Source organism: Palaemon carinicauda, chromosome 21 (assembly GCF_036898095.1).
Source record: "Palaemon carinicauda isolate YSFRI2023 chromosome 21, ASM3689809v2, whole genome shotgun sequence".
Lineage (NCBI taxonomy): Eukaryota > Metazoa > Arthropoda > Malacostraca > Decapoda > Palaemonidae > Palaemon > Palaemon carinicauda.
Genome location: NC_090745.1, coordinates 122,869,433 through 122,885,295, shown reverse-complemented (window position 1 = coordinate 122,885,295; position 15,863 = coordinate 122,869,433). Strand labels below are relative to the sequence as shown.

The 15,863-nt window shown below is 42.7% G+C and overlaps 1 protein-coding gene across 4 annotated transcripts in view; it reads left to right on the top strand.

The window, feature by feature from the left end:
• Positions 1–15,863, top strand: part of Ercc1 (DNA excision repair protein Ercc1) — a 61,796-nt gene that overhangs the window by 21,179 nt on the left and 24,754 nt on the right. For all 4 annotated transcript variants that reach the window (XM_068345375.1, XM_068345373.1, XM_068345372.1 and 1 more), the window contains exons 2-5: positions 704–838; positions 1,324–1,469; positions 4,247–4,441; positions 5,515–5,700. In XM_068345375.1, coding sequence (XP_068201476.1) covers positions 718–838; positions 1,324–1,469; positions 4,247–4,441; positions 5,515–5,700 — 648 coding nt within the window. In that variant the 5' untranslated portion in view covers positions 704–717. The remainder of the gene's footprint in view (positions 1–703; positions 839–1,323; positions 1,470–4,246; positions 4,442–5,514; positions 5,701–15,863) is intronic.

Sequence of the window (15,863 nt, the reverse complement as noted above, 5' to 3'; positions counted from 1 at the left end):
TCAAATTACATTATAGATGATTTAACGTTCTAGAAGTTGCAACTGATAAACCATATTTTATAAGAGGTTCAGATACAAGGTTATGACATGATCTGTAGATCCAACCTAACCTAAACTAACCTAGGGATTTGTATCCTGACACGGGGTGGCTACAGCCTCCTTCGACCCACCATAGAACTCCATGTCCATAGCTTACCGTAAGGCATGTCGCATCCTTGTGTTTACTTCCTGACTGGCATCTCTTCTGAAATATGGTTTCTCAGATGTACTTCCTTGTCTAACCTGTCCTTAAAACTTGTAAAATGTGTGTTTTTCTGACGATTGACGTCAAAATCGTTCAGATGCTTACAAATACACATGTAAGCTTCTTATTTCCTCCTTAAGGGAAATGGTCATATGTTTAGAATAATCTCAATAAAGACATCATCAGTAAAAGTGTAATAACGAAGAACTGTGATTTATGTGTACAGTAGTTTGATTAAGTATGCCAAAGTTTGTACCATTAAATAATACTTGTGCTAAAAGCATATACAGCTGCTTTATTTAAGGGGTCTGTAAGTTATCGCATTCCTTTTCAGAGTTACGTGAAAAAATCTATGATGCCAAAGACAGAATTATTGTTGGTACAGAGTTTTGCCGTGCCACAATAATATTGCATTTTAAATCCTATGATTTTAAGGCAAATCTTTACCTTTTCTTCCAGCTTTTTTTCCAACAATGTCTGGTAATGAAGAAACTCCGTCCAACACAGAAACTAAGCAAGCCCCTGAAGGCAACATAAAGTCTCGATATATTGACGTGACAAAGGCGCAAGGAAACTCAAAGTCGGTATTTTCAGGTAAGGAATGCATTATTTTATTTCTTTGTCTCCTTAATTTTTTTTTTTACTCTGCATTTGGGAGGAATATTGTACAATACTGTATAGTTTATATATACATACATACATACATACTGTACCTACATACATACATAATGGTAAGGTTATGTAGTAGCAAAATGGCTGTTTTTTCAGGTGTAATAAATTACCGAAAGTAATTAGAGGGCAGACTTTAATACCTAAATGACTGTCTGATTTAGTTTCAGTAATTTCTTCCCTATTTCAGCTTTTTATTCTGTGCTTAGATTTCTTGATCAGTTGCTTTTAATTGGAAAAAATGGTAACGGGAAATATATCTGTATATTAATTGGAATGTATTCATAGAATGAAAATTAAGAAATTTACTTCTATATTTTGGTGGAAATACCATAGTTATTTTTTTTAGATATACAGTTAAACTTTATAAGCTTCCAAATATTAATAACTAAACTTTCATTCCATAACAGAGGCCTTTAGTGGATTGAAAAAGTCCGAATTTTATGAAGAACCACCAGAAGAATTAAAGAATGCGTCAGAGGCAATAGACGGGAAAACATCTTCCGGTGGCTCAAAGCTGCCTAGCAAAAACTGCGTAATTGTTAGCTCTAGACAGGTAAGATTTCGATGATTTCTATGACAGGTGGTTTTTTAGAGAGCTTTATGTATAAGTTCATGCATTAACAAACTTATTTTTTATTTTTATGTACTAATGTATGTCACTTTCTCAGTGAGAGGAAATCAACAGATGGAGTTTCTCTTGAAAATATAGTAGGCATTATGTCATCTCCCTTTGTAGTACTGTATTTTGTTGTGAAAAACATTTTCACATGTCTTCACACTCCATTATTAAGAGAGGATTTGTTAGACTTTTGAATTTTAAAAGGAAGCAAGTGATATCAAGAGCTTGTGAAGCTCGTCACTATTGAAAGATGGCTGAACTTGTGTTTTGTTCAAACTGTTTACTTAATCAGCAACCATTGAAACATACATTTCCATTAGTGGTACCTAAGATCTTTTAGATAAGCTCCCCAGTGCCAGTGTCTCCTTGGTAATGCCTTTAGTGAGGGGCATGTCCGTGTGTCTTCAGAGTCAGTGTTCCGATGATGTCCGCAGATGGCTTCCCCTCCCTGGGGCTGAAGGGCATGTTCCCACAGTGCAGGGAGCTAAGTTAACCAAGGCTTCTCCCTGATGGGTCACTACTGCGCTCTGCTACCCTGTGTCTTTCCCTGACCCCTGTGGTGGGTGGTCTGAGGCTTCCTCTCCTTTAAGTATGACTTCTCTCCCCTTAACAGTGTTTGCCAGTGTTTTGGTTCTTGTTGGAGCAACCCATGTGGTTCTTCTCTTTGGGGAACATTGTTGACTTGGTTTTTCAGACTTTGACTCCTCTGCTTGCAGAGCCTAAGGGAAAGGATGGAAAAAGAAGAAACGTGCTGATTTTCCCTGCTCCCCTTCCTCTTCCTTGTTGTCCTCTTCGATTTCCAACTCTGTCACTTCTTCTAAGGTGAAGTAGTAGAAGAAGTCAAGGAGGGCTTGTCAATCGTAGTTTTAGGAAAGGCTCCTTTCGATACTACACCTCTTAGGAGAAGTGGGTGGCATCTGGTCATAGCCATTACCCTAGGTTCCAGCTTCAAGCCTTGACCTTTGGTCCTTGGATGCTTGGTAACCTAACAGGACAAGTATTAGGGCCCTGCATGACCCCCCCTCTTTGGCCCAGTGTTTCGATGCACTGGGCCATGGTCCCACGTCACGGTTCCACGCTTCTCCCCTCTTCTATGATGGCTTTTATAGAAGAGATCCCACTCGAGTCAGATCATCTGTAGATCAGATCATGGAATTTAACTTCTTCCTCGCTGAGAAAAGTTCTCTCAGTAGTGGCTATCAAGGATACTGCTCAGACTTTAGTCTTTTGACAGACTGGGACAGACCTATCCTTCTCATAGGAGTTGCCTGTGCCCAGTGGTGCTTCTAAGGCTTGCTATTCTTGGTACCTCCTGTGAACCTTTGAAAAGGCCTGGGTTAAGGTTCTGACACACAAAACTGTCTTTGTTGCCTTAATCGGCGAAGAGGTTAGTCCAGTGACAAATACCTTCTGCCTTTGTCTTCCACTCTAAGAGGTTTTGGAGCTCATGGTTCTAGTGGTGGGGCCCTATTAGCCTATTCATCCCAATAATAGAGAGATAGGAGGTTGCTGGAGTCATCTCCTTTGCTCCCGTATGGGACAAGGTATATTTTTACATTTCCAAGGAATAGAAAGAACCTACGTATTCGGCCCTATGTAAAGGATGATGGTTTGTATCATCATAGAAATAAATCACATTTCTAAAATAATTGACAGGTAAGGTGGCATGTCTCTTTACCTCGTTCACACCTATCGTTAACTACCTCGTTAGCAATTTTAATGACCATTCCAGCTCACACTGAAAACATATAACTATATAAAGGACTGAAGTTTGTATAGCTTGGATAAATGCAAATTTGTGATATTTTGGAGTGTGCGGTAATCAAATATATGGATTTATAGGAACTGAAAAGGAGCAGTTAGCTAGAATAGTATTATATATTGAAGTAATGAGACACAGACATATGTCAGAAGATCTTAGAGTGAAAAAAGAAACTCATGTCACATCAAACCTCATAAAGGGGAGATTATAATGTAAAATTGTTGAAAGTGAAAATGAAGCTAGGCTGAAAAATTAATATAGTGTACAGTTTGGTTTCATGCAAGGATCATTTTGCATTAAGTTCATGTCATTACTTTTTCAAAGTTTTGGACCTTTTCAAAGTAAATTAGCACTTTCCTGCGGTAGCAATGCTATCATTATTCTTCAGCTGTTGTTAGATAATGGGCGACTAAGAAATGAGCATGAACAGTAGCTTGTATTTTAATTAAATGATTATGATATCTAATTTGTTTTACTTGTTAAAGAGAAATAATTTATTTTTATTGTATGCATTTAACCCTTTTACCCCCAGGCTCTTTGGAAATTTCCAACCCTTAACCCCCAAGGTGTTATTTTTTTCCCAGCACATTTTGCAGTATATTTTTTTAAATTGCTCTAACAGCCTTAATTTTTGTCATAGAGAGGTCAGGTTGGTCTCATTCTCTTGGAAAATGCCTGAATTTTTTCCATAAAATATAAAAATTATGAAAAAAAAACCTTTTTATAGCTTTTTTTTGCAAGGACGTACCGGTACGTCCATGGGGGTAAAGGGATGGGTTTTGTGAAACGTACCAGTACTGTACGTCCTTTGGGGGTAAAAGGGTTAAATAAATGATTATGGTATCTAATTTGTTTTACTTGTTAAAAAGAAATAATTCATATTTATTGTATGCATCTAATATGGAAAATCTGTTTTATATAAATAATGAGAAGCTATACTTTATTACAGAGAGGAAATCCTATATTGAAATCAATTCGAAATGTTCCATGGGAATATGGAGAGATCGTACCGGACTATGTGATGGGAGCAACCACTTGCGCCTTGTTTCTGAGTTTGCGATACCATAACCTCAATCCAAATTACGTCCACGATAGGCTCAAACAACTTGGACATCAGTATGAACTTCGAGTGTTGCTTATCCTTGTAAGTATTGTACTGTTTAGTTTTCCTCAATATGAAGTATCTTAACCCTTTTACCCCCAGGCTCTTTGGAAATTTCCAACCCTTAACCCCCAAGGAGTTATTTTTTCCCCAGCACATTTTGCAGTATATTTTTTTTTAAATTGCTTTAACAGCCTTAATTTTTGTCATAGAGAGGTCAGGTTGGTCTCATTCTCTTGGAAAATTCCTGAATTTTTTCTAAAGATTATCAAAAATATGAAAAAAAAAAAAATTGTAGCATTTTTTTGCAAGGACGTACCGGTACGTCCATGGGGGTAAAGGGATGGGTTTTGTGAAATGTACCAGTACGTCCTTTTGGGGGTAAAATGGTTAAACTAGGTTATATTTACACTTTTTTCTTGAGATTACCAAACAACTCTTCTTCACCCAAGGGGTTAACTACTGTAGTTTAATTGTTCAGTGGCAACTTTCCTCTTGGTAAGGGTAGAAGAGACTCTTTAGCTATGGTAAGCAGCTCTTCTAGGAGAAGGACACTCCAAAATCAAACCATTGTTCTGTAGCCTTGGGTAGTGCCATAGCCTCTATACCATGGTATTCCACTGGCTTGGGTTAAAGTTCTCTTGCTTGAGGGTACACTGGGGCACACTATTCTATCTAATTTTTCTTCTTGTTTTTTTTAATTTTTTTATAGTTTATATAGGAGATATATATATATATATATATATATATATATATATATATATATATATATATATATATATATATATATATATATATATATATATATATATATATATATATATATATATACCATTCTTAGATTATTTTATTTTTCCATGTTTCCTTTCCTCACTGGGCTATTTTCCCTGTTAGAGCCCCTGGGGTTATAGCATCCTGCTCTTCCAACTAGGGGTTTAGCTTAGCAAGTAATAATAATAATACTAACATTTGGTCAGTTTATGAAGTATTTCTTAGTGAGGCAAAAAGAGTTATAGTCATTATGCAATAAGGGGTAAAAGAAAATTTTTATATAGTTTACAGTACCTCAAATACTCCCAGTACTTCTCCATTATTCTGTTTTTTTCCCTAAACAGGTTGATGTTAAAGATCCTCATCATGAACTGAAACATCTTACAAAGATATGTGTAATGGCAGATATGACTATGATGCTCGCCTGGAATCAAGAAGAGGCCGGACGGATAATTGAAGTATATAAAATGTTCGAGCATAAACCACCAGATATGATCATGGAAAAACATGAAACTAATCCTTACGCTGTGGTAAGTTGATAAAGAAATTTTATCAAGTAAAGGTGTTAGATTGTAAAGGATTTGAGCTATTATGTATAATTATTTAGTTCTTTCTAAACAATTCTTCCTCACCCAAGGGGTTAACTACTGTATTGTAATTGTTCAGTGGCTTCTTTCCTCTTGGTAAGGGTAGAAGAGACTCTTTAGCAATGTTAAGCAACTCTTCTAGAAGGACACTCCAAAATCAAACCATTGTTCTCTATTCTTAGGTAGTGCCATAGCCTCTGTACCATGGTCTTCCACTGTCTTGGGTTAGAGTTCTCTTGCTTGAGGGTACACTCGGGCACACTATATCTACTTTCTCTTCCTCTTGTTTTGTTAAAGTATTTATAGTTTATATAGGAAATATTTATTTTAATGTTGTTACTGTTTTTAAAATATTTAATTTTTCCTTATTTCCTTTCCTTACTGGGCTATTTTCCCTGTTGGGGTACCTGGGCTTATAGCATCTTGCTTTTCCAACTAGGGTTGTAGCTTAGCAATTAATGATAATAATAAAAATATGAACATGATTTTAGCTGAAAACTTAAATTCAAAAGCTATTAAAAGCTGAAGTAACATACAGTAGAGCTTAATATTTTTGTTTTTCAATATTAAACTTACCCGATAATCATGTAGCTGTCAACTCCGTTGCCCGACAGAATTCTATGGAGGGATACGCCAGCTATCACAATACTAGAAGGGGGTGTATTTACCAGCGCCACCTGTGGCCAGGTACTCAAGTACTTCTTGTTGACACCTCCTCAATTATTCCTCTGTCGTGCTTCCGGCAAGACGTTCTGGGATACGCTTATGTTCTTGGAGTATTTTCACGACTTTGGTGAAGTATTTCTCTTTGATTTCGGCTGTCGCTTTACTGGAAACTTCTATATTAGCTTAGTTAGCTTTTGGAATTAATTTGATTAATTATGGTGACGAGAGAGTATGAACTCTCGTTCACCTTTCAATGGCCGACCCTTCCCTTAGACGGAAGTGTTGGTGTCTAAGAGAGTATAGACTCTCTTTCTTAATTTTGCTTAACAAAAGTTATAGATTTATTTTATATCTCTCCGCCTCTTATAGGCCTCTTCGATTAACTTCCTTTTATTATAAACTCATTAAAATTAATTTTTATATTTGTTTATATTCGACCTTCCTATTAGTAGGCGGTCTTTTACCGAAGTTAATAAACTTTGAGCCCGTCATTTCGGTTTTACCTGTTAACATATTATGCTATTTCCGCCACAGAGTTTGAAAGATTTTCTTTGACAGTCTCGTACTGTTTTCAAAGTTGAACTAACGTTTTGTTTTGTCTCTGCAGTTGTTGACGTTCAGAACGTTCAACTTGCACTCTATCGTTACGATAGAGAAAGAATGTTCACGGTTTCACGTTGCAGTAAGAGTAACCGTGTCTAGCGTTTTGTTCATTCTTTCTTAACTTAATGGTTTTGATCCTAATAAAGGAACTTTTCAGTTTTTTCCTTTAACAATAATATGTTTTAACGATATATATGATTGGGCTCTTCTCTCAGGTTCTAAGTCAAGAGAGAGAGAGAGAGAGAGAGAGATAGAGACGGAGGGAGAAAGAGGATAAACGTTTCATTCAAGCCTGCCAGGCGTACGAGTAACGTCGTTATCGTTTTTGCTCTTCTCCCTAGTCTCTTTAGGGGAAGAAACTAAACGTTTCTAGAGTGATCTAGTGTTTAGTCTCTTTCCAACCACTGAATTATCTTTCATTAGTTTTTTCTGTTACATTGTAATTCTGTTTTCGCAATTACTAACTTTGAGAAAGGATAGAATTGCGTATTTCAGGTACAAACCACTTAAAGTTTCGAGTTCAGTGAAATAAGTGCAAACAGAAATCAAAGTGATAAGTGATTAGTGCGTGAGGGTACTTTTGTGCGCGCCAGTCGTCCTCCCAGTCCGGGACCTCTTGCAAGCTCCCAAGCCCAGGGGAGAAGCAATGTCGAAGGGCATAAGGGTTCAGCAGGCCTTGATCGGCGCACAGAAGTATTCTCGGTGGTTGTGGGCGTGTCTTACCGAGACCGTCACTCCCACCCGCAGACGATTGAGCCCTTATTTTGCTCGTCTGCAGAAGAGATTAGGGGAGAAAATAAAGGCAGAGTAACGCTGGTCTCAGGTCTCAAGACCTCTTAAACGTTAAGTCCAGACCTATGCCAGACGTACGAAGTTAAAGTTCACAACCCGAATGCAGTCATTGGGTTAGCTCTGACTCTCCTCAGTCATCAGTTGATTACACTCCGCCTAAGAGGAGTAAGGTTCGGTCACAACAGATCTGTGCTGTTAAGGCTTTACCTCAGCAGAACTTAGTGTCTGCCGACCCCAAGTTAACTCTACTGCAGTCCATACAGTCACAACTTTCGGTCTTGATGCGTGAGTGTCGGGCTGAGAGTGTTGCGCCTTCGCCTCCACCTACACTCCCCCCCGCCTATGATCGCTCCGCCTGATCACAGTACCACCTGCCAGGCGTACGATGTTGTGAACTCTACTACAGTCCATGCAAGCACAGCTTTCGGACTTGATGCGTGAGTGTCGGGCTGAGAGTGTTGCTCCTCCGCCTCCGCCTACACTCCCTCCACCTACACTCGCTCCGCCTGATCGCAGTACCATCTGCCAGGCGTACGATGTTGTGGACTCTACTACAGTCCATGCAAGCACAGCTTTCGGACTTGATGCGTGAGTGTCGGGCTGAGAGTGTTGCTCCTCCGCCTCCGCCTACACTCCCTCCACCTACACTCGCTCCGCCTGATCGCAGTACCACCTGCCAGCAGTTCCACCTGCCAGGCGTACGATGTTGAGCCACGTGCTGTGTTTGCTGTTCCCTGTGGTGTTCAGCCTCCGCCTTCCTTAAGGCAACCTTTACATTGGGATCAGGAGGATTATACCTCTCTTCCTCCGCCTCCACTTGCTGCTCCACCAGTGATGCAACACTCGGTTGAGGTACAACAACCTCTCCCGTCCATGAGTCAGTCTCCTCAGCTCTCGCTGCAGCGAGCTCAACCCTCCACAAGGCAAGCACCACAACACCTTAGCCTTGCGCCTCAGGAGCCTCAGCTTGCGAGACATTTACCTTGTTCTGCGCAGCCTCTTCCTCATCGCGCTCCGCTCACACCACAGGAACTGGAACTTGCTACTCCGCTTCCGCCAACCGCTCAGCAGCGCAACCCTTGGGTTCAACCACTCATGCTAGGAGTCAGCCTCCTCCACCCATGCGCCTTCCTTCTGCTTGTCTTTTATTCAGCCTTTGCAGACTGAGCCTCAGGTGTTCCCTCATCGGAGTCTTGAAGAGGAAACCACAACTATTGTTGTTCCAGCTCGTTCTGACTCTGCTGTTCAGCATACCTTACCTCCATTTTCATACCATGGTTTAAACCCCATGCAAGCATGCATAAAGCACTCTAGCACTGGTCATGGAATTTCTGAGAAATGTTAAACGCCATGCACACGCTCTGCTTTCCTTACAGCAGGCTCTGCTTACAGCAGGCTCTGCTTACTACATGCTCAGCATACAGCATGCTCTGCATTCAGCATGCTCTGCATACAACATGCTCTGCATACAGCATGCTCTGCATTCAGCATGCTCTGCATACAACATGCTCTACATACAGCATGCTCTGCATACAGCATACTCTGCATACATCATGCTCTGCATACCTTACCGCATGCTTCTCAACACATCTTGGGTTGTTGCCAACTCACTAGACTGTCAAGCAGTTTCATAACGTTGCCTTCTAGTCTGCTGCTTTTGCACCAGTGAACCCTCACTCAGAGAACTTAGCTTTTCTAGGATAAGGTCCCTGTAGATGAGAAAGTTCTTTTCTCCCTCCTTCTGATATTCCCTTGAGGACTCTGTCATTTGGAGGGAGCCTTTAGCTGCATAACCTCTTATGGACTTTTATTTAAGCATAACATGCTTACAGGGAAGGTAATGGTTCCACTTCAGCCGCTAATCCCGTCTGTTACCACACCTGCTCCCATAGACCTTGAGCTGTGTTGCATGACATGCAGTCCAAGCTTAGTCCTTGTTAGAGGATTTTTTGTTTACGGAGTCAATGTGTCACGGGGAAGACGTTCAACAACCAACAGAAGGGACTTGTTGTGACGCAGTGCGGCAACCTCAGCAACCCGTTAAGGAGTTGTCTGTACGACCCAGACAGTCTAGACAGATTCGGGTTGTCACTGTACTTCCTCGCTTGCCCATGATTGACAGTTTACAGACTGTGCAGCAGTATCATGATCTTGTGTCCGGCTCCGTCAGACGACTGGCTTTTAAGAGCTCCCACAAGTCGTCGCTGTCTGGAGATTTTCAAATGGACTATGGATCTGACCAAGGAACTGGGCCTCCTGGTCAATTTTGAGGAGTCTCAGCTCGTTCCATCCCAGACCATTGTCTCCTTGGGTATGGATCTTCAGAGTCGAGCTTTTCGGACTTGTCCGTCGGCCCCAAGGATCTTCCAAGCCCTAGAATGCATCCAGAGCATGCTGAGAAGGAACCGATGCTTAGTCAGGCAGTGGATGAGTCTAACAGGGACACTTTCATCGCTGGCCCTGTTCATCGAGTTAGGGAGACTCCACCTCCGCCCCCTTCAGTATCATCTAGCTGCTCACTGGATAAAGGACATGACGCTAGAGACGGGCTCAGTTCCTGTTTCCGAAGAGATGAGGTCTACTCTAACGTGGTGGAAGAACAGCATTCTTCTCAAGGAAGGTCTACCATTGGCTGTTCAGACCCCCGACCACCGTCTCTTCTCGGACGCATCGGACACGGGCTGGGGTGCGACACTGGACGGACAGGAATGCTCGGGAACATGGAATCAGGAGCAAAGGACACTTCACATCTATTGCAAGGAGTTGTTGGCAGTTCATCTGGCCTTGATAAACTTCAAGTCCCTCCAGCTTAACAAGGTGGTGGAGGTGAACTCCGACTACACCACAGCCTTGGCTTACATCTCCAAGCAGGGAGGGACTCATTCGAGGAAGTTGTTCGAGATCGCAAGGGACCTCCTCATTTGGTCAAAAGATCGAAAGCTCATGCTGGTAACGAGGCTCATTCAGGGCGATATGAATGTCATGGCAGATCGCCTTAGCCGGAAGGGTCAGGTCTTCCCCACAGAGTGGACCCTTCACAAGAATGTTTGCAGCAGACTTTGGGCCCTGTGGGGTCAGCCAACCATAGATCTATTCGCTACCTCGATGACCAAGAGGCTCCTCTTGTATTGTTCTCCGATTCCAGACCCAGCAGCAGTTCGCGTGGATGCCTTTCTGCTGGATTGGTCCCATCTCGACCTGTATGCATTCCCGCCGTTCAAGATTGTCAACAGGGTACTTCAGAAGTTCGCCTCTCACAAAGGGACACGGCTGACGTTGGTTGCTCCCCTCTGGCCCGCGAGAGAATGGTTCACCGAGGTACTGCAATGGCTGGTCGACGTTCCCAGGACTCTTCCTCCTAGAGTGGACCTTCTGCGTCAACCTCACGTAAAGAAGGTACACCCAAACCTCCACGATCTTCGTCTGACTGCCTTCAGACTATCGAAAGACTCTCAAGAGCTAGAGGCTTTTCGAAGGAGGCAGCCAGAGCGATTGCCAGAGCAAGGACGACATCCACTCTCAGAGTCTATCAGTCTTAATGGGAAGTCTTCCGAAGCTGGTGCAAGGCCAATGCAGTTTCCTCAACCAGTACCACTGTAACCCAGATTGCTGACTTCCTGTTACATCTAAGGAACGTAAGATCCCTATCAGCTCCTACGATCAAGGGTTACAGAAGTATGTTGGCAGCGGTTTTCCGCCACAGAGGCTTGGATCTTTCCTCCAACAAAGATCTACAGGACCTCCTTAGGTCTTTTGAGACCTCAAAGGAACGTCGGTTGTCCACTCCAGGCTGGAATCTAGACGTGGTCCTAAGGTTCCTAATGTCATCAGGATTTGAACCGCTCCAATCAGCCTCTTTTAAGGACCTCACATTAAAAACTCTTTTCCTCGTGTGCTTAGCAACAGGTAAAAGAGTAAGTGAGATCCACGCCTTCAGCAGGAACATAGGTTTCACATCTGAAACGGCTACATGTTCCTTGCAGCTCGGTTTTTTGGCTAAAAACGAGCTTCCTTCCCGTCCTTGGCCTAAGTCGTTCGAGATCCCAAGCCTGTCCAACATGGTGGGGAACGAACTGGAGAGAGTACTTTGCCCAGTTAGAGCTCTTAAGTACTATCTAAGAAGGTCAAAACCATTACGAGGACAATCAGAAGCCTTATGGTGTGCTATCAAGAAGCCTTCTCTACCAATGTCTAAGAACTCAGTTTCTTACTACATCAGGCTTCTGATTAGAGAAGCAAATTCTCATCTGAAGGAAGAAGACCTTGCTTTGCTGAAGGTAAGGACACATGAAGTGAGAGCTGTGGCTACTTCAGTGGCCTTCAAACAGAACCGTTCTCTGCAGAGTGTTATGGATGCAACCTATTGGAGAAGCAAGTCAGTGTTCGCATCATTCTATCTCAAAGATGTCCAGTCTCTTTACGAGTACTGCTACACCCTGGGTCCATTCGTAGCAACGAATGCAGTAGTAGGCGAGGGCTCAGCCACTACATTCCCATAATCCCATAACTTTTTAACCTTTCTCTTGAATACTTTTTATGGGTTGTACGGTCGGCTAAGAAGCCTTCCACATCCTTGTTGATTTGGCGGGTGGTCAATTCTTTCTTGAGAAGCGCCAAGGTTAAAGGTTGTGATGAGGTCCTTTAGTATGGGTTGCAGCCCTGTATACTTTAGCACCTTTGAGTTGATTCAGCCTCCCAAGAGGAACGCTGCGCTCAGTAAGGAAGACGATCTTATTAAAGGCAGAGTAACGGTTCAAGTCGACTTCCTTACCAGGTACTTATTATTTCATTGTTATTGTGGATAACTGATTATATGAAATACGGGATACTTAGCTATCCTTTAGTCTTGTACACTGGTTTTTCACCCACCCCCCTGGGTGTGAATCAGCTACATGATTATCGGGTAAGTTTAATATTGAAAAATGTTATTTTTATTAATAAAATAAATTTTTGAATATACTTACCCGATAATCATGATTTAATCGACCCTCCCTTCCTCCCCATAGAGAACCAGTGGACCGAGGAATAATTGAGGAGGTGTCAACAAGAAGTACTTGAGTACCTGGCCACAGGTGGCGCTGGTAAATACACCCCCTTCTAGTATTGTGATAGCTGGCGTATCCCTCCATAGAATTCTGTCGGGCAACGGAGTTGACAGCTACATGATTATCGGGTAAGTATATTCAAAAATTTATTTTATTAATAAAAATAACATTTTTATAGTAATCCATGTCATTCAGAATAATTTAACCCGTATGTCAGTTCACATTTGAATTTTCCATACAGTTATTATGAATTTTGATAATTACATAATACAGTACTTATATTTTACAGTATACATTATTTGAAGTAAACAACTCATCAAGTACAATTGAGTGTTTACTAAGTGCTAATTATCTTGTAGTTGAACTGCCAGTACAGTTATTGCGGGAGTTGCTATATGTAGATGATTTGATGATACTGCTGAAAATGAGAAAGACATTCACAGAAGAATAGTAGAGTGGCAGGAGTCTTTAGAGACGGGTGGCTTCAGGGTAACTGTTGATAAGGCTGAGGTCATGGTGAGCAGTAATGAAAGTAGGGACAGGATAACCATACATGAAAGTAGAGGCTCTGTTATAATAGAACAAGTGGAACAATTTAGATACTTGGGATCTACAATGATTCAGGAGTCAGGAGTGAGTATGTGAGGCTAAAGTTGCGAATAGGATAAAAGCAATCTGGGGAAAGTGGAGTAAGGTAGCAGGATAGGTATGTGATAAGAAAAATCTGAAACTCAAGATGTAAAGCACAGTGGGCCCTAAGACCAAAAGAGGAATAAAAGCTTTAGAGAATAAGCGATGAGAAAGCATAGGTGGAGTAGGCAGATATCACTGTTTGAAAGATTGGAAAATGATGAAATAAGAAGATTGGCTGGGATAAAAGATTACAAAGGTGATAGAGAGTCATAACTGAGATGGTATGGGCACATGTTGAAGATAGATGCTGGGGAGGGATTGAGAAGGGCTTAGGAGGAACCTGTTAAGTTGAAGATCGAGAGGGAGGCAGATCATTAGATGGAGAGAAGAGTTTTGGTGGAAGAGGATGCTTATGATAGAAGGCATGGATGAGGATGCATCAGGGAACCAGATCCCTAATGTAGGGATAACAATGGGAAAGTAGATTGTTGATTTCTAGTTCATCTTGATTTATAAATGTGGTGAAAGCTGTACTAACCGTTTCTGTTTACTTCAATTTCTCTTGAATGGCTTATGCAATCTTAACACATTTTTGGCGGTTAAAGTGCCGTGAGATCTCCAAGGAATTTCCTGTTAAAGACAAGAACGGGGAATCCAATCCGACATGAATACCAAAGAAATATTGTCTCCCCTGATCTAGGGCCAGTATATTAACGTGCAGGGCATATAGTCAATGTGTATAAGGGAAACTTTGCAAGTTCAGGCTCATTCTTCTTCACCTATGGGGTTAACTACTGCACTATGATCATTCAGTGGCTACTTTTCCCTTGGTAAGGGTAGAAGAGACTCTTTAGCTATGGTAAGCAGCTATTCTAGGAGAAGGACTCTTCAAAATCAAACCATTGTTCTATAGTCTTGGGTAGTGCCATAGCCTCTATACCATGATCTTCCACTGTCTCTTGGGTTAGAGTTCTCTTGCTTGAGGGTACACTCAGGCACACTTTTCTATCTAATTTCTCTTCCTCTTGTTTTGTTAAAGTTTTTATAATTTATATATGAAATATTTATTTTCAATATTAAACTTACCCGATGATCATATAGCTGCATCCCTGCTGCCCGACAGAAAAAACCTACGGGCGGAATACGCCAGCGATCGCTATACAGGTGGGGGTGTACATCAATAGCGCCATCTGTCAAGTAAGTACTCAAGTACTCGATGTCAACACGTTTGCCGACGTGAGATCGCCCCACCCACACAAAGACGAGAGAGCCCATTTATTCCTCGTCTGCGGAAGAGGTTTCCCGTAAGAAACCATGGACCAAATCTTGCAGCTTTTAAGTGCAAGTCGGTCCCTTCCGCGCAAGTCCAACGGCCTAGGTGTAGCCACTGGGTCAGTTCGGACTCGCTGCAGTCATCCGACGACTGCACACCTCCCAAGAGAGGCAAGGTGGTACCGCAACAGGCAGTAACTCCGTCTGTTGCCGCACCAGCTGTTTTAGACCCTCAGTCACAACGGACAGTAGCTCCGTCTGTTGCCGTTTTTTGTAGACCCTTAGTGGTCTTTACTGCAGTCTATGCAGACTCAGTTAGCTGCGGTTATGCAGGAGTTTCGTGCGGAGAAGGTTGACACTGCTCTCGTTAGCCTACAACCTGCCACTGTTGTGCGCCCAGCTCACGCTGAGGCTGCCTGCTCCCACACTCCGGCTGCGGAGAGCTCCACCTCCGATGCGCAATCGACCCTGCCAGACGCATGTTAACGTTAGCCGACGTGCGGCTCCCTCCGTTAACATGCGTGAGCTACCGCATCAGCAGTGGGAAGGTGGAGTCAAGCTGCCGTGTTTTGACGCGATGCGTTAGTTTCCGCAACCCACGGCAGTCCCCACCACGCACCACCACTCCACTTTGGTTGTTGCCTGCTCCCACACTCCGACTGCGGAGAAGGTTGACGATGCACCCGTTTGCCTACAACCTGCCACGGTTGTGCGCCCAGCATGGCTGCCTGCTCCCACACTCTTGTTGTGAGAGCTCCTCCACCCATGCGCTGTCGACCCTGCCAGACGCATGCTGACTCCCACAGACACACGGAGCACTCCGTTGCCGTGCGTGAGCTACCACAAGCTGCCGTGTTTTGACACGGTGTGTCAGCCTCCGCAACCCACTGTGGTTACCGCCACTCGCCCGCAGCAGACTAGTCAGTCAGGAGTTGAGGCTTCCCCACACAGCTTTGGTTGTTGCCAGCTCACAGACTGTCAAGCAGTTACATGACGTTGCCTTCTGGTCTGCTACTAATGCACCAGTGCTGTATGTCCTCACGCACCTGTTGTGGTTGACAGTTCAGTTTTTGACAGTTCACAGACTCAAGCAGT